The sequence below is a fragment of the Castor canadensis genome, chromosome 9 (genome assembly GCF_047511655.1).
Source record: "Castor canadensis chromosome 9, mCasCan1.hap1v2, whole genome shotgun sequence".
Classification (NCBI taxonomy): Eukaryota; Metazoa; Chordata; class Mammalia; order Rodentia; family Castoridae; genus Castor; species Castor canadensis.
This window is the reverse complement of record NC_133394.1, coordinates 125,811,923-125,838,691: the sequence shown is the minus strand read 5'-3', so window position 1 is coordinate 125,838,691 and position 26,769 is coordinate 125,811,923. Positions and strand designations below refer to the sequence as shown.

Genomic DNA, 26,769 nt, shown 5'->3' with positions numbered 1-26,769 from the left:
TCAGCACTTGGTAGTCAAGGTGTCTTAAAAGGTCTTTTTATCCTTCAGTTTCTTTGGAATGAAAGATGACAAAATATCTGATACACTAAAGATAGAGGAAAATAAGAAAGGCAAAAGAGAAGTTTCTGCTGGGATTGAAACAAATTATTTTTTAAGAATAACTGATGATCTTAAATAATCATTCCTCATTCTTATTAAATAAATGGCATATCAGGATATGGAGGATGGTGGCAGGGACATTTAGTATATTGTTGTAAATCAATTGCTTATCCTTATAAATCAGGGTCTTTTTTCATGAGGCAACAACAGAGATCCCTAATGCTTTACACTTTATATTTTATAGTTAATAAAATAAGGTAATAATTTTGAAGAGTAAAATCATAGGAAGGCAACTCAAGTAGTTGCAGCATATATCGAGACAGGCACTACATTTGAAGAGAACTCACAATGAGATCTTAATCTTTAGAAAAACATAAAATAGTATAAATGACTCATCACCACAAACAATATTTTTTGCACTATAATGAACTGAAGAATTCCTGTCATGAAAAACTTACCTAGCTCTTCATTTTCAATGACTTCAAATGTGGCCCAGATATCACCTTTTGTAGGGATGATGTTTTTTATTGCTAATATGTCATTAGTTAATTCTTCTGCTTCCATCACAGGAGATATCTATAAGAGAACCAATAGTTCTTCAGCAGATATGTCAGACACAGAAGTTGCCTATGCTAGGGCAATAAAACTCTCATCTAACAGTACCCCCAAAGTCTCTTTCTAATATGGGTAAAACTAGCTTTTCCAAGCACAAAAAGGAAACAGCATCTTCAGATCTTGTCCATAAGATGTAGCACCTTTTAATGTAAATGAAAAGGGATATTACAGTATAGACATAATCAGGAAAGGAAAGCTATACCTAGTCACATACAGAAAGACATTCACCAGACAACAAATATAATAATCTCTCTGAGTAAGACTTTTAACTTGTTGGTTCTACAATCAAGAGTACAGAGGGACTTGGTTTATTCAGCCTGGGCCCTAAATTATACACTGTCAATTGAATGCTCTCTATCATGCCAAGAAGCCCCAGGGTCTTGGTAGGCTGTGGTGTGCATCGCCTTGCCAAGTAACAGATGGTAGGATACGGAGGTGTCCTGGAGCCAGTGTTTCAGGGTGTAGGGCAGAATCTGTAGTACCAGCTTTGGGGCCCAGGTGCATAAGAGACCCAAAGCCAGAGGCATAAGCGCATTGCGCAAAGTCTCTTCAGAGACTTTGGAGGTTTTGATGTGTTTCTTCTTATTTTTGTTTTTTGGCAATCTGGAATGCATGCTGACTAAAACCAAGATGGCTTTCTTCAGTTAGCATTTAGTGATAGTGGCCAATAAATTTTTAAAAAATTCTTTAAGAATTAGAATACTGAAAACACAACTTGGTTTGCATGTTTTTTGTAAAAGTATATTCCTATTTAAAAATTTCTTAGGAAAGGAACATATTCACAAGACTACTACTGCATGTATATAAATAACCAAAAACATCTTTCACTATAGGTAACTTATACTACCTAACTCTTTTAGTCAATGGAATTTAAGGCTTGTTTTTTAGGGGAAATCTATTAATTACCCAACGAAGTCCCCTGTTTTCTGTTTAGAAATGCTCAATGAAATGAAATTTTGAAAAGATCTTGGCATTTGGTAAAAGTTGGGAACATCAATCAATAAAAACAGTGGATGAATTATTTCACTAATGCTTTTGATCTGCATTGATCTAAAAGTTTTGAAAGTATAGCCCTTTCTAAAATAAATAATAATTAGTGAGAAACCAAACTTGCAAAATAAGCAGGAAGGACTGTCTTGGTTTGAAGTAGGAAAATGGAAACCCTATATCCTAGCCCCAGGAGAAACCAAGATCTGCCTGAAACACACCTAGAGCTCTGCATTTAGGAATTCATTGCCCTATGGAATATACAGATCGGTACAATGAGCATCAAGTTTGGATTGTGATGCTCAGATTTGAACTGACCTTAATTATTTTAATTTCCAGTTTCCAATCCTATCAAGTTGGGATAATACCCAAGAAATAAATGTAATGAAATGGGCAACTCATAATAATAGTAATAATAGCAATAGCTACTTATCAAACACTATTGTGCAGAGCAATTTGCTAACTGATTTACATGCATTAGATTAATGAATCCTTCCATCAATGATACGATGTAAATATGGTAATCCTCCCTAGTTCTTAAGTGAGAAAACCAAGGCCGAGGAAAGGTAAATAACTTGCCTAATACTAAGATGTTAGGAAAGGGAGAAGCACATATCTGAGCTCAAGCAATTTTCTAGAACCTAAGGAAATCCTAACTGTAACCTAAATTATATAAGATGTTCTCTTTCAAATGAGTAAAATATAGAATTCCCAGAGCATATTGGCAAGAAAATTCAATCACTGTTTTCAGTAATTGTTTCAAGTGGAGAGGTAACATAAAATACAAGAAATACTTGGAAATTCAAAATATTAATTTATGCCAACACTTATGATTTTCAACAGTACTCTTTACATCATTTTTTAGGACTCACCCGAATTATAATACTACAGTCAGGTTCCTTCCTTTCTACATATACTTCAATTAGTAAATCTCCAGCCTGAGAAACCTAGAAAGGGAAGATGTAAAGGCAGCACATATCAGTATGTCACAAGACACACACGATACTTAATACTGTTACAAAATCTTAAGTCACATTTCTCAATATTTATGACAATGAAATCAGCATAATTCCTTTGTTCACAAGCATGATGTACATTCAAGATATAATTGAGAAAAGACAAGGAATATACACAAATGTTCAAAACAGCAACAATAGTCACAATGTAATTATGATGGATCTGGCTATAATGGAAACGAGCTGCCTTTGAACATAGCAATGGTCAGAACCATTACCATGTACCTTAACAGGATTAAGGAAATGAGGAGCAAAAATGTGATTTTGGTCCAAACAACAATGTGAAATATCAATAATTAATAGACAAAATAGTCTTGCTGTTGGTGTGGTGGTAAATGCCTGTATCCAGCTCTCAGAGATGTGAGGCAGAAGGATTATGTGTTCAAGGCCAGTCTGAGCTTCATAGGGAGACCCTTTCTCAAACCTCTTCCTTCTCCTCAGAGAAAAAAAAAAAAAACTACTTACTAAATTTTCCAAAAGACGATTTATCAAAATATTGGAACTGGAAGATAAATTAGTTCAGAGATGTATTAAAACAACAAATAAAGTGAAAGTAGTAAGAGAAAAATAAGTGAAATGATAGAATAAGGCAGAAAATAAGCATACATTTTTATCTATCTTTGACCAAGCATTTCAGAACAGTTATTTGGGTCACAATATTCCAAAAGACAGACTAAGCAAATAAGATACAAATCAAAACTTAAAAAAAACATAAGAAATCACTATGCAAATCAAAAGAATAATGGATAAGGTTAACAAAGAATCAAACAAATCCATTAAAAATATTTTGAGTAGTTTTCAGAAATTCACTTAAGTTATATAATGTCAGTCACCCAATACTTTTAAAATGATGATAATGGAGAAACAGTTATTTTGAAGTTAAATTTGCCCCAGCACAATCTGATGGGTACCATAGGTGGAGGAAATATTTAAAAACATACTTTGATGAAGCATTGTTAATTAATATGTGACTACAGGTACAAAAAAGTCTATTTCCATTTTTTCTTTCTCACTTTTCTTTCTACAAAAATTCTATGAAGAAAAAGATTCAGTTGATATTTTCACTTTTCACTATTTACATAAATAACACTCCAGGAAGGACACATTTTAAAAATTAAAAAAGCAAGCACAAAGAACTCAGAATAAAGCTGAAAAGGAATATAGCTAAGATATTCAAATGAAGGTAACAACAGAGAAACTGTCAGAATAAACTCCAGAGGAGAATTTTGAATGAAGAAAAAAAATCAAACAAAAGAACCAATTTTTCCAAACTCCCTTTTTTTCTCAATTACTATACTTTACAAAGAATATTTCCTAATTTTTACTTATACTGAATTTCAAAGCATGTCTTTACTGTAATATGAATATAAAAGATAAACAGTTTACAAAAGGATATATTCATACTTTAGTAACAATATAGATAATCCTGTCAAAGATTACTGGTATCTCACCCTTCATAGAATCCTTCATTTCAGGACTAAAATACTGTCACAAAAGTGAAAAATTTTAAAAAATTGATAATGAACCAGAAAGTTTAGTGTTAAAGTTAACTTCTCTGGAAGTTGCAGTAATTATTTTGACTCAAAATGGAGGAAACAATTTGTTACATAATTAAAACCATAGCATTAGCACTAAGGAACTAAACAGCCCTTCATCTCTTTCATATGGAATGATGGCTCCAACAATTCCTCTAATTACAATTAGATATTTTAGGACTAACACAAATTTAGGGTATGACTAATAAGGAGGAATTTGCCTCATTATCTAAATATAACTGTAAAAAGAGTATGTTTGACCCATTTTTATTATTTACAGAGATTCCCTAAATACAGCATAATTCCTAGTTACTGGAAGATGATTACTAATCAACCTTAAGAAGATCCAGTGCATATTCATCAAATATGGAAAGGTACCCCACAAAAGCACAGTATAACATGAACACATAAATCCAATAAAATATGACTGAGAAAAGACAGGATTTAGAAAAATTGACTAAAGACAAAATTAGCAGGCGTTACAAATATCACATTAGGAAATATCTCAATATAATCATCTGAGAGCATGCAGAGCAAAAGCATGTAAGAAATGATTTGTTTTTTCAAAATTGTAATGGAGAAAATAATTATGCTGTCTGAATTTGCACTTTATTGCAGTGTTTCTTTGGCTTTAAATGCTTCCTTTAAAATTCAGTGCCATTTCCAATAGTGTTTTCTTCAAATAGATCAATAAATAAAACTGATATTCCTTCTATTTGTTAAAAAATTATACTAACATATTTTGCATGTATGTATCAGGGTGCAGAATTAGCCCTTATTTTTTTTACCAAGATCCTTTTTTTCTTAAATCATTACTTCTACTCTGCTTCAAATAGGAACTTGAAAATACACACAACAAATGTCTTTATTTACAAAAGAAGTTTTTGTTTTTCTTTAATTCTTTAGAGATCTAACTATTACTACTCACTTGAGTGTCTTTCCACTTGGTAATAAAGCTATTTTCTATGTCCATTTGTTTGACTTGGTCTTCTTTAACCTGTTTAAAATATAATTTGGGACATTCTAATAATGTAGAATATAGGGGGGTGATGGTACTCATCCTCACATAAGTCTTTAGGAATTTAAATATCAACAAGTTAAAAACCAATGAGAATGACCATCTTAATCAGCATGGGCCCACACAGCGAAGGCAGAAATAAAGCCAACAAGTCGAGCCTAGTAAGTTCAGAACATGTGTTAAGATATTTCTCAGGCTGCAGATTCCACCCATGGATGCCTCAAGGATAAGAACATTTAAGAAACAAAGGGCTGTTGACTGGTCCTGAAAGCTCTCAAGACCCATTTCTCAAACCAAAATGTTCATTAAGTGCTTATTAAACCACTAGGGTTTACATAAAGTAGTTTTATTAATGAAATGGTACAGGACTAGAAAATAAAGACAGCATGCAAAGCCACAGAATATTTTTTTCTCAGAATCAGATTCCTGTAAAGCAGCTGCTATGATCAAATACAGTGGACAAACAGGAAGAAGTAAAGATGAAATTAAAGAACAAAGAAAACCTAACTCTGGTGTCCATTCCTCTATGAATTAAAGTAGAAACATTTTAATTTCAGTTCAATAGTTCGTCTCCCTTTGTTACGGAATCTTGCAATAAGTTATTATAAGAAGAACATCAGAACTCTACAGATGGTAACATCACATTAACCTGCTTGGCTTCATCTGGTATAGCCACACTGCCAGAAAACAAGAAACTCCTGGAACACCATTGAATGGGTTATTTAATAGGATGCTCAAAAGTGTAACAAAACTGAGATGTCAGAGGTAGTTACATGATACAGCTGGACCACTGACCCAGACCCACCTTGTTCAAATCCTGGACTTATTTCCTTTATTCTTCACTTACATCAACTACAAAAGCATCACTATCCTAGTAGTTTATTAATAAAACATGAAAATACTACCTTCACAAAATATCACATTTAAAAGTCAAATAATTCAAACAGTAATGACTTAATGAAAACCCTAGAGTAATATTTCAGTTTTTTTTTTACAGCTGGTGGTGCAATTGGAAAAAAAAACCTCAAAATGCTTTCAAGTTGAAGAATTTAACAGCTTGGTGTTTATTACTATATTTGTTAAATTCATAACTTCACACCTCTAAGTAGATATACTTAATGCATACACATAGTGAGGAGAAAAACACACACATACACACAAACTCTGTAAATATTACTATTCTATCCAACAGATAACAGATGGTTAAAATAAACCCTTAAAAGCAACCAAATTTAAATGAATGACATAGCTTAGAAAGCTATTTATATCTAAAAACATAAAGAAAATATATCCTTTATGTTGTCTATTTCTAAATATTCATAAAGACTGAATAATAAAATCCTAAACTATGCATGTTTCTTTGCAAACGGCAACATCAATACCATTTTAACAAGGACAGGATGTAAAATATTTACCTCAAATATTTCAACATAATTATTAATCAGGTCCTCGATTACATTCACTTCTTCACTAGTTTGTCCCTTAGTTTGAAACAAACAGGATGAAAAGACCAAGGCCAAATTATGGGCGTTCATATGATTGATTTCTGAGCATTTCTGAACCCTGTCAGAGAAAAGGACACCTCATGATGATATACTTCTATTTGGAAATTTCATAGAACTGTAAGCCAAAATATTTATTCACCATTTTTAAATACACACATATTGAAGTTCTTTAATATAAAAGGTATAGTAGTAATTTAAAGAAAGATGGTTCCTTCTTCTGAGTAGCTTATAGTCTAGCAGAACAGAAAAATATATATATACTGTTAAAGAGACCAGCACATGATACAAAGCAAAACTTGATGTTTATTTAGAGGACAGACTAACCACATCCAAACAGTTCCAGACAATGAAGCAACCTGGGCCAAAGCATAAAAATGTGTGAAATGCCTTGCTGGTCTACAACATAAATGAAAGGAGGTAAGCAGGAAACAAAGCAATAAGGATGTGTTATTAGACATAGGGTACAGAATCCCACATTTCAGATTCAAGGCTGGGCTAAATTTTTCAGAAAGTGCTTACTAGGTAAGAGAGAATACCTGACAGCATATATTTGTATGATTATTCAAAATATATTATAATATTTCAGAAAGCAAACACTTAAAAATAAAACTACACTTTTCTTGGCTACAGCTAAGAATGCCTGTAAAACTGAAAAAATATGAAAAAATAAATCAACCCTTCTAATCAGTAGTTGCAACCTCTGGGTTTTATAACGAGCATTTAAAGTGTTCACACATTTATGTTCCAAAGTGACTTTTTTAAAAAGAAAAACTATAGCCATCACCCTAAGAAAAGAAAGTTACAATGATAAACATGCAGTAGATGGGACCTCCAAGTGGAAATATCTGTTAATGGTCTCTACTTTACTTGTCACTGGCTGTGAATATAAGAGCTGCTCCTTGACTACCTATTTAATTACATTTTGAAAATTTACAAGTATATACTAAGAAAGAAACCAAACACCCTTAAAAGAATACCAAGCATGAGCTAGGTGTCTATACAAAAGACAGATTCTAGTAGTTAAAAGGAAAAGTAGGTAAACATGATAGTAATATATATGATAATGTAAGAAATCCATAATAAAATGCAAAATTACACAGCACAGACAGATAAAGCAAGTGCCATCATCATATACAATTTACACGATGCAAAAGGAATTGGAATTTAATACAGGAGGATGTAAAAATTGCAGAAATCTCTCTCAAAATGACTTCTGTACTTTTATTGCACTGGACTGTAAATATCCAGAAAAAAGTATCTCCTGTCTGCCTGAGTTGTTTGAATCTCAGCACCTCACAGAGACTTTTGCTTTAATCACACTGTAGTGCATAAGAAATATCACCTGGTGAGTGGGATTCAGTGGATCTTACTAATGGCAGAAGTGATCTTTTAGGAATTGCCTTCCTGACCCTATCTAAACTGACCATTCAAACTTCTGATGGCACTATGAAACATCTTGCCTTTCTTAAGATTTCTGGCTCTCCTCACCTCTTGTATCTTTAGTTTCTGGGACTGCCTTAACTAATAGAGTAAGCGAGGTATAATATAATTCACTTCCTTTACTTTTTTGTCCCAGACGTGGGGTGTCCCAATTGTTCCATAATCAGCTTACTCAGTCTCTCCTTGCTCAGGTGTTCTCATCAGAAGCCCAGGGAAGCTGTTCCCTAATTAGTCCCCCTGCTTCTCCCCATCCAATCCCAACACAGGGACTACTATGCTAAGACAGACTTGATTAATCATTCTTATCATTTAAAGGAATAAAATTTAAATGCTTCTACATGACATACAAAGTCTTTTACAATCCCCTGCCAGCCAATTCTAAAATTATCTCATTTCCTATTACGCCTATGTCTCACAAGAAGATATTTTCCACTCATTTCTTGTACTTATTTCTTATCTTTATTTTTTTGTAAAGACAGGGTCTCATTATGCTGCCCAGGATAGTATCTAGACTGGTCTTTGAACTCCTGGGCTCAAGCAATCCTGCCTCAGTCTCCTGAGTAGCTGGAACTACAGGTTCACATCACTGCTCAGGACTTCACACTGATCTTTTTTTATACCCAGCTCATATGTCTCTATGAATTTGAAGTACTGGAACATTCCCTGGATTTGAACACACAATGAATCACACATTCTCTCATTAAAATTCCAGGCTGCATACTAAAATCTCTGTATTAAAATTTGTCCCAATATTTCATAAATTATATTTGTGTGAGGCAGTAATAAGACTATCAGTTTTATAGGCTGGGGATACAGCTCAATCATAGAGCACTTACTCAGCATGTACAATCCTCAGAACCAAAAAGAAAACAAAAAAAAAAGGGAAAAAAAATCATCTTTACAATAATAGAGTTTACATTCATGAAAACCACTGGTTGGAAAAGATAAAGAGAAAAGACAACACATATGGAATATTTCTAAATCTAGACCCCACAGCTGTATAGAAGTTTATTCAAAGTATCCATTTATGTGGAAAGCCACAAGATATTCATTATGCAAAATTTACACATATTAAAGCTTTTGTAACAACTCTTGCTAAAATCAGTACACACAAACCAATCTTTACTTTTAACTTAAAGGTTATTTTCAAACATTCTCATCCTTCTGATTTTCAAGTCACTGTTATAATCCTCACCGCCTTCCAAATGCAAAGGGACCTTGATGCCCTGACAGAGAAAATGTTTTTTGATAGGTAGCAGTTAGCATGAGCAATAGGGATAAACACAGGGAATATTCTTCAAGGTCTCTCATTCTTGAGGGGGTTAAAATGTTAGGTAGCAAGTACAAGTAAGTGGTGACCATGGGAGGAAGAGATCACAAGGTCTCCGACAGAAACCTCTATAATTAAACTTTCCAGCTTTCAGGTGACTCTCTGTTAAGATCAAAATAGCCCACACAGGTCAGGAGAAGTCACAAAGTTTTAGAGTTCCCCCACTCACCTAAAGATTAAAGAAAGCCTGTATTTAAGCTTAAAGTGGGTCTACAACAAATAGCTCCTAGAACAATAGATCTTCGATTTAACAAAACAAAGACCCAGGCCCATAAACCATACCCTGGGGGGACAGGTCACAGGAGTCCATCATTTGTACATAATTTTCATAACTTCTAGCTTCCTGATTCTGTGACCTCAGCTGGACCTGAGGCTAGGAATTTGTCTTGGACAATTTCAAAAACTCCAATGCCAAAGGCTAACAATGTCTTCTTACCCTAGAGACCATCTGCTTTCAGCCTACTGAAAGTATATTCTTTTCCTAATAAACAATACTTTTATTACATTTCCATCTGAATTCTTCCCTCATAGGAGGCAAGAATTAAGACAGCTACACTGACCTTCTCCTGACATTTTTGACTTTTAAAATTTCCTCATCTGATCAACAAGCTGATGTCAAAACATCAGGGGTCAGGTAAGATGTAAACTGATAATAAAGAAATAAGAGTTTATAAAGAGTTCTCCAAAAGAAAACATTACGGTCACAGGCTCCTGTTATAGAATTTGTCCCTCAATATACAAAGGAATCACTCAGTTCTCTTCTATAACTTCAAACCACATGCTGTAAAACTCTCTATATTAAAAATTCTCTCTACATATCTTAGGCAGAGAGAGCATATATTATATAGAGTATATGTATATAATGGAACAAAAAAATCATTCCTTCCTTCTCCAACTCCCACCCAAATAAGCTTTAAAATTCTTCTACACTTGATGCATTTGAGAATGTGTGCATGATTATTTCTGATACATTTAAGAAATTCTTCAGTGCTATTTAACTGTAAATATGCCCTAATTACAGAAAAGGCTAAAGTAGTAGTTCTTTTAAGATATAGTAAAAGGTTCACAGTCACATGTAGAAGGTTGGCCACATAGCTTTAAGAAATAATGACTAACTGTCATGTTTGAGATGTCTAGAGAAATTCATGAATCCACCCACCTATAAAGATGTTCAATTATAGCTGCGAGGGTTGCTCGGTTGACCCCTGGAAGAGTACGTATAAATGCTCCGTATTTTTTAGTTCTTTCCTTGTCTTCTTGAGTATCTGGAGGAAAATAACAACATTAAGGCTTAAAGTAATCACTTATATTATACATTTGCCTTTCAATATTATTATAAAATAACAGTTACAAGTATATTATAGTAAGTGTTACAATAAGGCTTCAAAGTAGCCCTGCTACTTCAAATCTTTTGAAAAGATGAGGGGACAATGAAAGAAGTCACATACATGTCTTAATACCCAGACCCTGAAGATGATGCCTTTGTTATGAACAAAAATTAATTGATCCATGAAGAGGAAAATGAGAAAGAACTACCTTCCATTCTCTTAATTCTAGACGTCAAATCCCTGGAGTAACTACAAATAGGAACCTTGAAAGTTCTATAATCTAGGAAGTATATAGTGGTGCTTCAGTCTAAGCCTCTAGCTTAACACAGGAAATACCCTCATTCTTCAAATAAATGGCTGTGCTGACTGTGTAACTCAAGTGGACCAGGCTTATGTATTCCCTTTCCATTCCCAACAATCTTTGGAAACTAGACCTCTTCATTTCCTGCTACTTTTTCCAAGAGTTAGTAGTACATAACACATTAATGTTTCCTTAAAAGTATACTGTCAATTTTGAAGGACATTAGGATCCTTGGGGATGTAAGATACATTTTCAAGTATACTTTTATCTAAAATTGCAAATGATAACTGTTTTGTACTAATTTAGGCTGCACATAATATCTGTAAAAGTAAACACAGTCATATCAACTTAAGTGCCTTAGTAGATGACTATAAAAACAAGAAGGGAATGTATCCAAATTTCATTAAAAAACTATACTGGAAATTAATTATTTATTATCCCTAGTATAATCCAAACATTTGTCCTTATGCCATCCAGTTTATGACTGTAGGGATAATTACATTTTTTCAAAAAAAATTAATTAATACTGCTATACATACCCATTCTTGTTGACATTTTAAAATAATGACAAGCAATTGGAAAGCAAAACTCAAAATATTTCAAGTGAACAGAAAATATAAGCAGGGTATGTGGGGGGGCCAGCGTAGTTCAAATTCAAGTGGTAGAATGCTTGCCTAGCAGGTGCCAGGCCCTGGGATGCCACTGCAAGGTATTCTTGGACTCATGTAAACAGGGCACAAGAGTGTTCCATGAGGTCACCCAGTAAGTTATGGTTTAAGCTTATCAGATTCAACACCAGGCACACTTTTGAAGCGTCTGGCTGAACACTCTAAAATCTAAAAGCAAAACACTTATGAACCATTCAAACCAGTATTCAAAGTTTTCTCCAAGTAAATTCTCAAAGAGTTCACATCCCAGTGAAAGGCAGACACATTCCTTTCTGGCATATACTTGCCATGTGCCTACTACCTTCTCCTCATACAATGACAATAGTGAAGATTTCTCATTTGGCAATTTCAGCACAAATTCATTTTCTATGTATTTTTGATAACTGATTTTACAATAAACATAAATTTTATGTCTTCATAAACAGATACTACACATAGCTTCATAGTTATAAATTATAAGAAAGTCATCTTAAAATATTGAGTGCTACAAGGGAACTAGGCTTAATGGGATGCATTTATCCAATTACGCATTTTGTATCCCAAGAAATTTTACAACCAACTGTCCCTGTGATCAGTTAACTCTACTGATTTGAGAATTATTTGGAAGCAAGTAAAAGACTCCCATCTGTATTAGGTACATAAATCCTGAAATGCTTTATTTTAATAACAATATTACTCTCTTTTTGCTGACACTAACAAGGGTCATTCTTGAGACAATTTTCAAATTTTTATTTTGTGGTATGATTTCACAAGTTAACCTTTTAAATATATTAGCTAGGTTTTAGACTGAACAAATACTTAAAATAAAAAAAGACTATTTTTCAAAAGGGGAATACCACATGGCCAAATTAAAAACCATTTTCCAAAATGATTTTGAAACATTATAAGAAATAGATTTGTAATTATGGTACAAATCACAAATAAATTTTAATAACTAAGCAAAAAAAGAATAAAAATTAGTTTAAAATGAAAACACATGAAAAATGCTTATAATTTTCTAACATGTTCTATATAATAAATGTGGAGTCACTATAACATAAAATAACAAATATGGAGAAAAATGAGTAACAGAAAAATAAAAACTTTATTAGAAAGATAAAATTAAGACAATGCTTGCATTTAAATGTTAAATGTTCTTATTCTTATAATGTTTCAATGAAAGGAGCTATTTTAATTAATACATGTAAAATAGGCTTTAATAAAATTAACATGACCCAACGAATGGCTTAGTAAATTACTTTTCTAGGGTCATTTCTTAAGTGCACTTACATCTTCACTAGATGGAATCTAGGGAAAATGAGGAAGGAGTAAAAATTCATTCTAATATACCCTAAAGAGGTAGAATAATGACAGAGGAAAGACAAGAGTCTATCAAAGGTTTTAAGAGGTATCAAGTTAGAAAGCATTTGTTATATTCAAAATTATACTTATTACCTAATGCGGAGATCCAGTATGGATAGAGCTCCTTAGTAAGAAGGGCGTCGTCAATGTCACAGAGAAACCTTTTCAACACACCGGTCACATCTTCAAGCTGATGTTTTCCAGCCCTCAATTTAAAGCTTCTTGCATCCTTTTTGAAGCTCTCCAGGAGTTCACTTATGTGCAAAGGATCACCATTCTTTTGATAGATATATTTGCATCCTAAGCCTTTAAAATTAAAGTTATAAAAAAATTCTACATTCAAACTGTGTATTAACTGTACAAAATAAGCAGTTTCATTATGATATTTCCATACATGCATATGATATACTTTGGTCATATTCACCTCTTCTATTACTCCTTCTTCTCTCCCTTCTCTACTCCCCTTTTCCCCTTCATATCCTTAGTAGTCCCCCTTTTACTTCAATGTCTTTTTATCTTTTTTCCATATATTCCACATATGAGAGAAAACATGGGATACTTATGTTTCTGGAACTAGTTTGATATCTTAAAAACAGAACAAATTCTTCTGTGAGGATAATGGACAAGATGAAAAAAATCATTACTCAAGAAGCAAACATGTCATATTCCTAATTTTAGTATTTAAATGGTAAACCTGATGAATAAGCTATTCGATCCTTAGCTTTTAGGAAACCTCTGATTAGCACTTCCTCCAGTTCTTCATGAGTTTTCCAAATGTCCTTTTACCTCAAGTATCCAAACCTCAGTCTTCCAGAACACAAATCTTGCCTACATTCTGACAGAAGTAAGGCTCTCCAGTACAAATATTCTGAACTTTCACCTCCATATTTGTGCAATAATTTCTTTCTGTGTCTACCTTCACCTTCTTCCCAATGAAAACTTGTGTCACCTCATTTTCAAGATCACTGATTCATTAGGTGCCCCATATAAGTAACAGTCAAAATTAGTAGTAGGAATAGGCATGATCATGCTGATGCCCCTCCTAGGTCTTTTGTACTTCTTCCCTTCAAAACTGGGCTGAGTTTCCTATATGTGTCCTTCGTATAGTGTCAAGTGTCTGTAGATCCTGTGAATTTACAGGCCTGCAAAGCCTGTAAATTGGCTTGGGAACCAACTCCTATTGTTAGGATCACAGTCACAAATACCAATAATGTCCTTTTATCTAGATGCTTTATGTTTTTTTAGATAGTGAAAAACTACTTGCAGCTTTTAGCAAGAGGTTAGTACCAAAGAAATTCCTGTTAAAGTTAGTTTAATCTGAAGACTTTTACTGCAACATGGCCTGTTGTTTCCTTCCTCCCCACCTTCCTCCTTGGCTAGTGCCCCAGACTTCTATTTATTTTGCTCATCTAGTGCTTGCTGGGGATTCCAAGAATCCATCCTCAATTCTCTTCTTGTCCCCCTAGGAAATTCTCTGGGTGAACTCATCCAACTTCATTACTCTAACTTCTACATATGCATTTTTACCTAGGTTTTAACTCCTAAAATTTCATATATACATTTTTACCTGGCTTTTAATTTCTAAAATTTCATTCATACACACATATATGTATGTATATATACACATACACATATACCATTACATATACATACATCACACAGACTGGCACGTACATCATTCATATACTTACAGGCAAACCACAAAAACCTAAAGTAATCAATTCTCCTGCGCCATCCACCACTTCACCTTTTTAAAAAATATCTTGTTCCTCAAACTCATCTATGACATTATTTTCTTCTCAGTTTCTTGAAAGTCAAAGCTTTTCTAACTTACTACATTAAAAAAGCACACATAGAATCTAAATCATGATCTCACTTTCAGAACCCTCCCCTTCTCCCCTTTTCATATCTGATTATACTCTTACACCGTTCACTAGATTTGCCATTATTTTACAATTCCCTGACTCTGTTCTTGTGCAGCCCAACCGTGTATCTGCACAATGCTGATAGTGTGACCTAAAATATGTTTGTTGGTATCATTAACAAGCTTAAAAATCTTGACATTTCTACTGCTTACAGGGCAAAGTTAAAGGATTTTAAGATGACATGCAAAAATCTATATAGGTTTTGACCCAATCTCTGTGTCTTGAATACACTCCTTCTCACGCTGAGCTCTGGTCACATTTAACTACAGAACTTCCCTAAAGAGCCTGAATATCCAATCATGAAGCTTTCCATTGCCACCTCTATCCTGTGTGAAATTTACCTCTGCATCATGAACACCTGCAGCAATCCTGAACCTCCACAACAGACTTTTGTACATTGAGATGCAAATGTCTGCTCACGTGTTTGTCTGACTCACAACTCTATAAATTCGTAGAAGGCAGACATTATGGTTTTTTTCTATAAATATCTGGTGGCTACAATGCCTAGGAGAACTCAATGATAGGCATTTGAAAAGTGACTGCTTAATGCAAGGATAAGTAAATTCTACAAAAAATTGTGACTTATGTGTCTGAGATACTACATTCCTACCTGAAGAAACTTCTAATAGCTGGCACAGAAGTAAGTTTAGTAAACTGAATAAAAATTTGAACACAATTTTGTTTACACAAATCAAAATAACTTCCCTCAAGAACTAAATGCTATGCTTCATAAAAAATTAAAACCTTAAAAACTATGTTATGTTCTTAGTCAAGTTCAAACCTTGACATGAAAAGCACAGATAACTGGTCTTTGGATTTTAACCCACGGATCAGATATATAACTGGTACCATAAAGACTCTCCACGATTCTGTAATCACTGGAAAATTTCTAAATTTCTATCAAATCTTTCTTGTTATACATGCTATTAATTTTGAGGTTTTATCCCATGCTCTACTCATAAAATAATCTTTTTTGGCTTTATTAATGTACAAATTAATACACCTTGTGTTAGAACTACAAAGTACTTATAATGCATGAGATTTAGTTTAAAACAATCTAATGCTTGATGATTTTTAAACTCAAATAAACATCACAAGGAAACTTCTGATTTCCCTAGAGAAATAATGAATTGGCTACACTGGAGCTAGTCAAATTATTTTAATCATTAATCAAAAAGACCCAATGCCATTACTAAGCTAACATGATGTGTGAAAATTTCCAATGAGGTTATGCTCTTGCTAAAACATAATATGTGTGCAAGTCATTTATACCTGTGAATTACAGGTACACTAATACAGGATGACTTTAATAAATGAAGATAAGCTTCTACTTCACCCGTTTTCAAATAAATGTGACTACAGCTGATAAGAAAAATAATAAATGTATTTCATACCAAAAACTACCTATCTTTAAGGGACACATGGGTGTTCATGTACATATTTTCAGTAGATATGTAATACAAACACAATGAATCTGGATATTAATAATAACTGACTTAGATTATATTTGAAGTAAATACTTCAAATGGCAATCTCCCTGGAAGAAAAGAGATTAAAATATTCATATCATGAATTTAATTTTTAAAAATTATTTTCATCCACATACCAGTTATTTCTGACATTTTGTTATGTATTAGCATGTTGTCAGTGCCCCATACTACAACACATGAGCCACACTCTGGATCTAACTTTTACTCCAACTGCAGTGTTTCTAAAACATGATTTTTTTTCAACCATTGCTTTTTCACTAATTATGTCTTCTTTTCAAAGTGAAAGACCCAAAGACATCACTAATATTAAGAAAAAAACACAATATTAAGAAATACCAGATCATGTTTTTTCATTCTCGTATTCCCAATCTAAATAAATGGCTAAAAGGTGGAAAATATTTTTATATTTAAAATATGATTAGGAAGTTCAAACTTTTAGAAATATGAAAGGTATATGTAACTAAGAATGAATTTGAAGAATTCATAATTTGAAAATAAACGTGAAAATTGAAATAAATAAATAAATATTTACTTTTCAGGCATGCTTAAAATATCCACATAGTATATGGAATTAAAATGAAGCTGTACCATGTAGGTACAGACCAAGTTGCTTTTACTTGCTAACTATTCATAAAAGTGCCTGTGTACAAATGATGAATGGAAAAAGAAAATACAGTATACACAAGCATGCACACACACATGCATGCACACTCCATGGAATATTAATCAGCCACAAAGAAAAACTGAATTATGCCATTTGCTGGAAAATGGATGGAACTGGAGATCATCATGGTAAGTGAAAAAAGCCAGGCTCAAAAAAGATAAATATTACATGTTCTTGCTCATTTGTGGAACCTACACCTTAAATGATAATGATATTTATGATGATTATAAAAATAACAAAGGGATAGGAATGTGAAAGGGGGACAGTCTAAGAGGAGACAAATAAGAAGGGAAAGGATAGGAAAGAAAAGGACACTAAGGAGGGAAGAGAAGACTGAATCAGCATAATGAAACCCATCAAACACTGTATGAAAGGTGGGGAAGAAAGGGGAACTAAAACATAATGGAGGGAATAAACTTGCTCAGAGTACACTGTACACATGTATGAACTACCATAATGAAATCCCCTCATGTTACTGATGTATACTAATTTAAAATATAGTACAACTTGTTTTTAAAAGTGTGTTGCAAAGAAGCCAAAGCTAATATGCATGCTTCTTACCACACACATTCTTCTACATATTGTTCTTTAGTTTATTATTTCTAAAACAAAGCTTAGGCATGTTGAGTTACTCTTAGCTTTATTCTAGACTTGTAACCTCTAAAAAATAAAGTCTTTACTATTTTTATATGCATTTTATAATATATTTCAGTATGTTATTTTATGCATATAAAGGACAAAGGCAATAGTAAAAAGGTATTATACAGCTTAAATGAGGTTTTCTGGGAGAAAGGAATGGCAGTGATCTGAACAGTGACTATACTTTTATTTTTCACTGGTATACTTACAAATGCAAAGGGCATTAATTCACTCCAATGGCAACACCACTTAGAAACTGTAAGAGTGATAGTATGAGTTCTAGGAGTTGAATAAAAACTCTGTGATACATACCATACTGTGTAACAAATGCTATACAGCTGTTCACAATAATGGGAACGTCATTTTTGCTGAGCTGCTGATCTTGTAATGCATTACCATCTGTACCTGCTGCTTTTTCAATTGCAGTATGCCAGACTGTGAAATCCAACTTGGTATGCCCATGGATGTATAATGTTCTGTAAAGTTTAAAAAGCATTTCAAATTATAATTTTTTAAAATCACTTCCAAACACATTATCCTTAAATCCACATAAATGCGATCCTGTCTCACCACTGTAAGAAAAACCCTTCCATTACCTTCTGCCTACAACTTGCTGCCACTAAGTCCTTCTCTGCCTGACAGCCACATCTCCCCCTGGAACAGAGGACGTTCTTCTAATTTACAGTCTCCACTCTTACATTTTGTCTCTAAATAGCTAAACCAAAACAAATGGCAAATACTACCAGTGACTTCTAACAGGTAGTTTCTGCTGTTTTTTTAAAAAAAATAGAATTGTTAATTACTTCATTTCTAAAAGAAAATTAGCATTTGACTTGGTTTATGGCACAATTCATTTTGAATTTTCCTTCTACCTTTCTGGTCACTGATTTTGCTGTTCCAAGCTAATTTCCTCTTTCTGAGTAACAACAGTATGCATAACCTCAGCACCCACACAAATTCCATGGACCCCCCAAGGGACATGTCACTCAGGCCAGTGGTTTCAGTCCTCTTTATGCAGATCAGTAATTCCCAAATCCCCATCTGTGGGCTGTAACTGCCCCTCCCAAATCAGATCTTTCTAAAAAAAACAAGACCACAGAGTGGTTAGGAGTGGAAACTGCAATCAGACTCCCCAAGTTTTGAATTTTAGCTCTGCCCCTTACTTCCTTTGTAACTTTAGAAAAGTTTTCAGTTTCATCATCAGTGAAATGACGAAAATAATATTACCTAGACCAGAATATAACACACATTAATAAGTAATAAAACTTAATACTAATACTATTTTGGGATACCTTCACCTTCAACAGGCATGCCAAACCTCTCACTCTTCCCATATCAAACTACTACCACCACAGTTCTCCTCTTAGTACACCAGAAATTTAGGATTAATTTTAACTTGTTTTCTCCCCTCAATCACTGCTACATAAATTCAGACACAAAATTCTGTTTCCTCCATTCTCCTAAAATATCCACTCTGTCTTCTTTCCTATACTGCCTTATTTTAGATCTTTCTCTTGCTCCTTGAGGTCAGTAAAACCACCAATGGAATTCCTTTCTACAATCTATTCTTCTAGGCCATACTCCTCACTGTGGAGAGAACCCTCTTTCTAAAAATGCAAAGCTAACAACATCACTTCTGGATCACTGCACTTCTACAGTTCTCATATTTTCAAGATGAAAAGGTATTCATAATCTGGTTTGTATATTCTCCCTCAAATTTATCTGCCATTAGTTTATACCTAAGATAAACTTAAAAAAAAAAAATCTCATCTCCTGCCCATAGTAAATATTTTCTGTTTTTCAGCTGCCTACTCCAACTCCTGCCCCAGCAGGTATACTCCAGGTGGTGTTCCTAAACACTCTATCCAGATCTCCTTATGCTCAGTGTGTCACAGGCTTCCCTTCTTAATCCCCCAACAGTTGCTTTGCCCTCTGTAATACCATCTGTTATATCTATGTGTTTAGGCTGCCAGATACTCCAAAGTACTTCAGTCTCTCTATTTAAGGCATACTACCTGGCATTTAGTGGATATATACTAGTTTTCAAGCCCTATACCCAGTATAAAATTTGATTTAAAAAATATTAAAATAATTACTGATGTCTTTCAAAAAAAGAAAACTATTTAATGTTCACTTGAGGCTATGAGAGGACTACTATGGGATTCTATCCCCCCTACAAAAAGAAGCTGCATAAGCTTATGTAGGGAGCTGTCAGGGTAGGAGGGTACTCTTTTACCATTTTAGATCATCACTGGCCCTGATGTGAAAACACAAAAAAAAAAAAAAAGAAGAAGAAGAAGAAGAAGAAGAAGAAAAACTGATCACTTTCTTTCTTTTCTCTTCTTGCATGCTCCTGTAAGACAAAAACTACCAGTACCTTACCACACTCATTTCTAACAACATCTCAACTTTCTAGAACTACTACTTTTTACTGACACTTGTGTCACCTGTAATCCTCATCTCTTGCTTCCTGACATCTTTACCTATTGTTTTTATTTTCTATACCACCGCAGCAGCCTGACCTACAGTTTTGTAATTTTCTCTTTGAAGAATCCTGACACTAGTTCCAATACTTCTGACATGCTTTAGCCTTTTCATTTGTCTTCCATCATCTTTAGCTGAAAAGCCTTCTATTGCTGGGTATATCTGTCTAAATGAAACGATATAACTCAGGTAATTTTGCTCAGAAACTGGAAGCCCTATGTTATATATACATAGACCTACCAAGTTGAATTTGGGGAAAGAGAAAAACTTAAAAAGTTTTTGTGATTTTTATTTACAGACATTTACCTGATAACTAAGCTTTACTTATGACAAAAAAACTTTGAAAATATTTCCATATAAATTACTAACAGAGGTGAGTATTTCAGCAAGCAGTGAAAAAGTTCCAAAATGCAATGGCCTTCCTACAACATTAGTATAATTCTTTTGCTAACTGTGAAAATTTCAAACTTCAAATTTTCTTTCTAACTAGAGGAAATTCTGTGATGTCAAGTTTAACTTGTCAGGGGTAGTGAATTAGTGAGGGTAGAATAAGAAATGACAACCTAACTCTAAAGTCACCTTGTCAAAGAATAAGTCCTAAGATATATCATCTAGTACAGAAGATGTCTGACATTTAATAGCATCAGTTCAACAATTTTCCTCTCTGATGCTTATCTAAACTCTGTGAATACTGACTAAAACATCCCAAGATTTTTCCAAAACAATTCCGACTCTGAGTCTAAGTATTACCAAACAACCATTTCATATTTCAGAATGAGAATTCAAAGGAAACATGTGTTTACATCCTGAAAATATGAAAACATTGTTTTGATGAACTCTAATTACAGAAAAATGATTTTAATTGCTCACCTCCCAAAAACAAATGTGAGTGTCATATAAAGGAAACATTTTTCTAGGTTATAATTTAACAAGTCAGTTCAGTAAGACCTGGAATCCAAGTCTAAGCACTAGGGAAAGCAATTCTAAAACTGCAACACAATAATCACAAAGAATTGATGATCATATTTGAGCCATGTCTACAAACGAGAACCAGAAGTCTCTTTACAAACAATAAGATCAATAAATTTCACTGCATAAAATAAATTTAGTAATAAAGAACGCTGTAAATAAAATTGAAAAATAAGTAACACATACTACAAACATGACTGAAAAAGAAAATACCATAAGCATTTGTAAAACAAAGCTAAAAACCCTAAAATTCTCAACAGAAATATAGTCACAGAAAAATGTCAATAGGCAATGTATATGAAACAGCCTTAAATAGATACATAGATGAAAACAGAAATATCAAAAGCAGTTCATCAAAGATTTAAAATGTGTAAATCGCTAAAGAGTGTGATGAGATGAGCACAGTATATTATAGACTGACTAGATGTTCTGAAAAGAGACTTAACAATATGTACTACCTTATGCAAATACATAACTTTTGACAAGCAAATCCAATGACAGCACTCTATCATAAACACATAATTGGAAATAAGGCAAGATATTGGTTTATGTCCCTTGCTCAAACACATACAGATGTGCCATTAATACTCATATTTATCAGAGCACTAAAATAAATGGAAATAAGCTTAGATCCCGACAACTAGGGAAAGACTAAGTGATTTAAGATCTTTCTCTTTCTCCCTCTCTATACATGGACTATGTATATGTGCATGAATATATACATATATATATATGAACATATTCTGTATATATGTGTACTATAATATATAGTATATATTTTATATAGTATATATAGGGAAAGACTAAGTGATTTAAGATCTTTCTCTTTCTCCCTCTCTATACATGGACTATGTATATGTGCATGAATATATACATATATATATATGAACATATTCTGTATATATGTGTACTATAATATATAGTATATATATATATATAAATACGTTCTCATTGCAATATATTACTATGAGCAAAGAATACATAATTGCATATATGTATAAATTCAGTTGTATTTGTGAAAATGTTAAATTCTCTCTGGGTAGAAAACTCAATGATGTTTCCTTTTTTAGATATATACGTGTTTTAAAAACTGTTTGAAGGAACAAATTGTGTAAATTAAGTGTTGACTTGTTCCTTGAAGAAGAATATAGGTGCAAGAGACTTCTGAACTATGTCACCTTAATCTATTTTTCATTGAACTTTTGAGCCAGACAAAGGGAAATTTCTCTGCCAAACCCCTCAGTTATGACTAGGACACTAAGGACTAGAAAGGATTTACTTGAAGTTGTGAAGTTGTAAATTTGAGGTAAGAAGGTAGATTTTCTGTTCCTATCACAAAGAATGTAGTCCACAATTTTTACCTGAGAAATCAGATCTCTATACTTGAAAGTCCTCAATTTCAAAAATGCCTATTCTAGAAGTGGAACTCTAATGCCATTTCTTCAAATTCTTCTTATTACAGATAGATTCACAAAAGATGACCTTCTTAACAACTTATCACAAGATGACATTATTGGAATGGATGTGAAAGATGAACTCCTGAGGCAGCACAAGGTCTCTTTTGCTTGTTAAGGAAGGGAAGCTTACACTCTATCTTAGGATGCACACTTGACCCACTGGAAATGTAATGGACACAGATTTAGAAGAAAACTTTGGCACTGTTCAAAGTGTGTTTTTCTCTACACTTTGTAAGCAAGGTCTCTCAAAGCAGAATGTATTAATCATCATAATGGGTTTGTCACTAAAATGATGAATTGTTGCTGTAAGTGATATTTGGTCATTAGAATTTTTTAATACTCTCATTTTAATTGTACAGTTGAGATGTCTATACCTGTGTAACCTCTAGCACAATAAACATATAAGACATTTCCATCACTCACAAAATGCCCTCATAAAAAACTGTTCAGCTTTTTGTCATCATACATTGGCTTGCCAGTTGTAGACTTTGATGGAAACAGAATTACATAGTGTAACTTCTTTGTATCTAGCTTCTACTTAGCACACTCTTTTCAAAATTTGATGTTATTTTCATATTCTCATGTTTAGAATGCTAGTTAGCAAATTGGTACACAATGTATGAATTTTCCCCACACTCTCTTTTTAAATTCACTAACCATTTAGTTGTTCCTCATTTTTAGCTATTATAAATTGAACTTATTTGAACATTTGTTGAATGATTTTATGGACATATACTGATGTATTTTGAATAAGTACCTAGGAATTCATTTGCTGGGATATACAAGTATATGTTAACTTTATTTTTAAAAAAAAAAAAACCTGCTTAACTGTTTTTCAAAATGATTGTATTATTCTGTAATTCCATCACACTTACCATTTTCACTGACATTTTTAATCTTTTTCCAGTGAATGTTATCTTATTGAGATTATAATTTTCATTTTCCTGATACTGAACATTTATAAATCTATGTGTTTGTCAGCTGTTCATACGTGTGTTTCAGAAGTGTAATACGTTACTTTTCACTATTTTGTTTGGTTTTGGATTATTACTGAGTTATATGTGTTATTTCCTTGTTCTGGATACAAATGCATTAGAAAATACATAAGTTATAAGTTATGAATATTACTCCAACTATATGACTTTTGTTTTTGGTAGTACTGGGGAGGGTTTGAACTCAAGGCTCCATGCTTATGAGGCAGGCTTTTTTCTTGAACCATACCCTCGGCCCTTTTGGCTTTAGCTGTATTTCAGGTAGAGCCTCACATTTTTGCCAAGGCTGGCTGGACCAGGATGTGTAGATCCTATGACAGGTGCACAGTACTGCACACAGCCATTAAGATGAGGTCTCATGATGAACTGTTTGTCCAGGCTGGCCTTAAACAAGGATCCTCTTAGATTTCTGCCTCCTAAGTAGCTAGGATTACTGGCTGGAGCCACCACATCTGGCTCTTTTTCAGTTTCTTAATGATGTTGTTTGAAAAACAAAGTTTCTAATTTTGATACAGTATAACTGAGGGGTTTTTTCAATTGTAGTCCCAATACTTCTTTTATCAAGTTTCATTGCATCATATCAATCCAGAAATAAGATACTGAATAAAAAAGTAGTTTGAACATCATTCCCCTAATTTGAGTGTTCACAATGAATTTTTCTATTATAGTCAATCTATAAAATTTATTGTAATTAAAGTTTATAATATTCCCTTCTTTTTCAATATTAAGATGATCCATCCATAGTAAACTTTTATCTTTCATTCCTAAAACTGGTAATGTGGCACTTCTGTCCTTTCTTCAACTTAAATTCATTAAATTTTTTTTTCCTGGTACTGAGAAAGAACCTAGATCCTTGCACATGTTAAGACAGGTGCTATGTCCTCAGCCCAATTTTGTCAACGTTTTAAAGGGAAAGTTAGAAATTTATAAACTTAGTTGGTCATTTAAAATAAGCAGCTATTGATTGCACTGATTTTCACTACTTTTTTGCCAATTTTCCATTTCACTGATTTTTGTAACCCTCTGCATTACTCCTTCTTTATGCTACTTTAGGTTTAATTTGCTATTCTTTTCCTAGATTTTTAAGGGAGAAGTTTAAGGACTGATCTTGGGTCTTTTGGTTTAATATAAGTATTTAAAGTCACAAAGTTGTAACTACTGCTTTACAGCTACATCACACAATATTGATGTTATTTTCCACTACATTTGAAAACATATGTCCTAATTTCTCCTGTGCTTTCTACTTTGAAGCATAAGTAATATGGAAGTATATTTAATTTCCAAATATTTATGAGTTATGGAGATATCTATTATTGATTTAAATTTAATTCCTCTTTGGTTTGAAAACATCGCAAGTGATTTTTACTGTTTTCATTATGTAGCAACTTGATTTGTGGCCCAGGGTGTAGATTGTCTTCGTGAATATTCCACATATTATGGAAAAATAATATGGATTCCATAGGTACAGGGGGAATGTTCCTGCTGTCTATCCATCTCAATTAGGTCAAGTAGTTCCTGAACCTTGTATATCATTACTGATTTTCCTGTCTTCTTGTACCATCAGTGACAGCCAAAAGTTCACGTCTATCCACAAATTGTGGATAGACATTGCTCCTTTTGTTCTTCCAGTTTTAAATTTATGTATTCTGAATCTTGGCTATTTGGTACATTTAAGATTGATGTGTATTCTGAATAAATTGATGCTCTTGTTACTAGGAAATGTCTCTCATCTTCTCTGATAACATTTCTTTCCCTGAAGTCTACTTTGATATTGATGAGGTTGCTCCACCTTTCCTCTGTAGAATTTGCACAGTGCATCACTGATTGCCTGTAACCAGTCTGTCTTAACATTGAAAGTGGGTTTCTTATCAGGGATATATGCTGGGTCCTACTTTATGTATTCTTGCAATCTCTGCCTTGCAACTATACCTTTGACCATTAATATTCAGTATAATTATGAGTTAGATAGACTTGAGTAAACCTACCATTATATTTTTTTTATTGTCCCATTTCTCCATTATTGCTTTATTTTCTTACCTTGATTTCTTGGGGATTATTTTTTATAAATCCATTTCAATCTCTGCTACTGGCTTAGTAGCTGTATCTCTTTGTTTCCTTTGTTAGTGTTTGCTCTAAAGTTTTCAATATGTATTTTTGAAGTCTACTCTCATTTTTGATTTCTTGAAAGTCTTAAAATTATTTTCACTTCTTGTCCTGTGATATTAGTATGGATTTTCTTTCTTTCTTTCTATAGATTATGAACCTCAAAATACATTTCTACTTTAATCATAAGAGTGGAGGTGTAGATCAAGTGGTAGAGTGCCTGCTTTGGAATTGCCTGCTTTGCAAGCATGAAGCCCTGAGTTCAAACCCCAAGCCCACTAAAAACAAAAGAGAAAATAATGAAAATATCATTGAAATTTATCAACACATATATGCTTTCTGGTGTCCCTTGTTCCTTTGCATAGATCCAAGTTTTTGAGTGGCATTGTTTCCTTTTAGCTGAAAGAACATTTCTTATAGGTCTGTATTTTCTCAGCATTCATTTGGATAAACCACATTTGATATTGCTGTCATTTCTGAGAGATATTTTTGCTAAATAAGATATTTTAGGCTGGAATCTGCCTTTCCCTCAACACTGTAAATATTTCATAACATTGTTTTCTGGCTTGGATGCTGCTAACTACATAGTCTCATCTCTGTCCCCTATATTTAATGTGTCTTTTTCCTCTGGTATTTTAGCTTTTTCCTTCTTTTTCTCTCTCTTTTGTTTTTTTATCCTACCTGAGATTCACTGATTTTAGTATACATGTGGGTTTATAGGTTTTATAGAATTCAGAAAATGTTTGGTCACATTAATTCACATATTTTTCTCCTGCCCAAATCTTTCTCTTCTCATGTTTTAAGAACATAATTATACTTAACACAAGACTGCTTAATGTTATCACATAGATTAGAGAAGATCT

General features: G+C 33.3%; 1 protein-coding gene across 7 annotated transcripts in view; it reads right to left on the bottom strand.

Annotated features, from left to right (window-relative positions):
* The window catches only part of Arap2 (ArfGAP with RhoGAP domain, ankyrin repeat and PH domain 2), a 235,389-nt gene that overhangs the window by 53,722 nt on the left and 154,898 nt on the right, over positions 1–26,769 (bottom strand). For 6 of the 7 annotated variants that reach the window (XM_074042487.1, XM_074042484.1, XM_074042483.1 and 3 more), the window contains 7 exons: positions 18,214–18,377; positions 13,277–13,489; positions 10,705–10,810; positions 6,686–6,833; positions 5,181–5,249; positions 2,574–2,648; positions 558–675 (listed from right to left, as the gene is read on the bottom strand). In XM_074042487.1, the coding sequence (XP_073898588.1) occupies positions 558–675; positions 2,574–2,648; positions 5,181–5,249; positions 6,686–6,833; positions 10,705–10,810; positions 13,277–13,489; positions 18,214–18,377 (893 nt within the window). The remainder of the gene's footprint in view (positions 1–557; positions 676–2,573; positions 2,649–5,180; positions 5,250–6,685; positions 6,834–10,704; positions 10,811–13,276; positions 13,490–18,213; positions 18,378–26,769) is intronic. The other variant, XM_074042488.1, reaches the window with a different exon arrangement.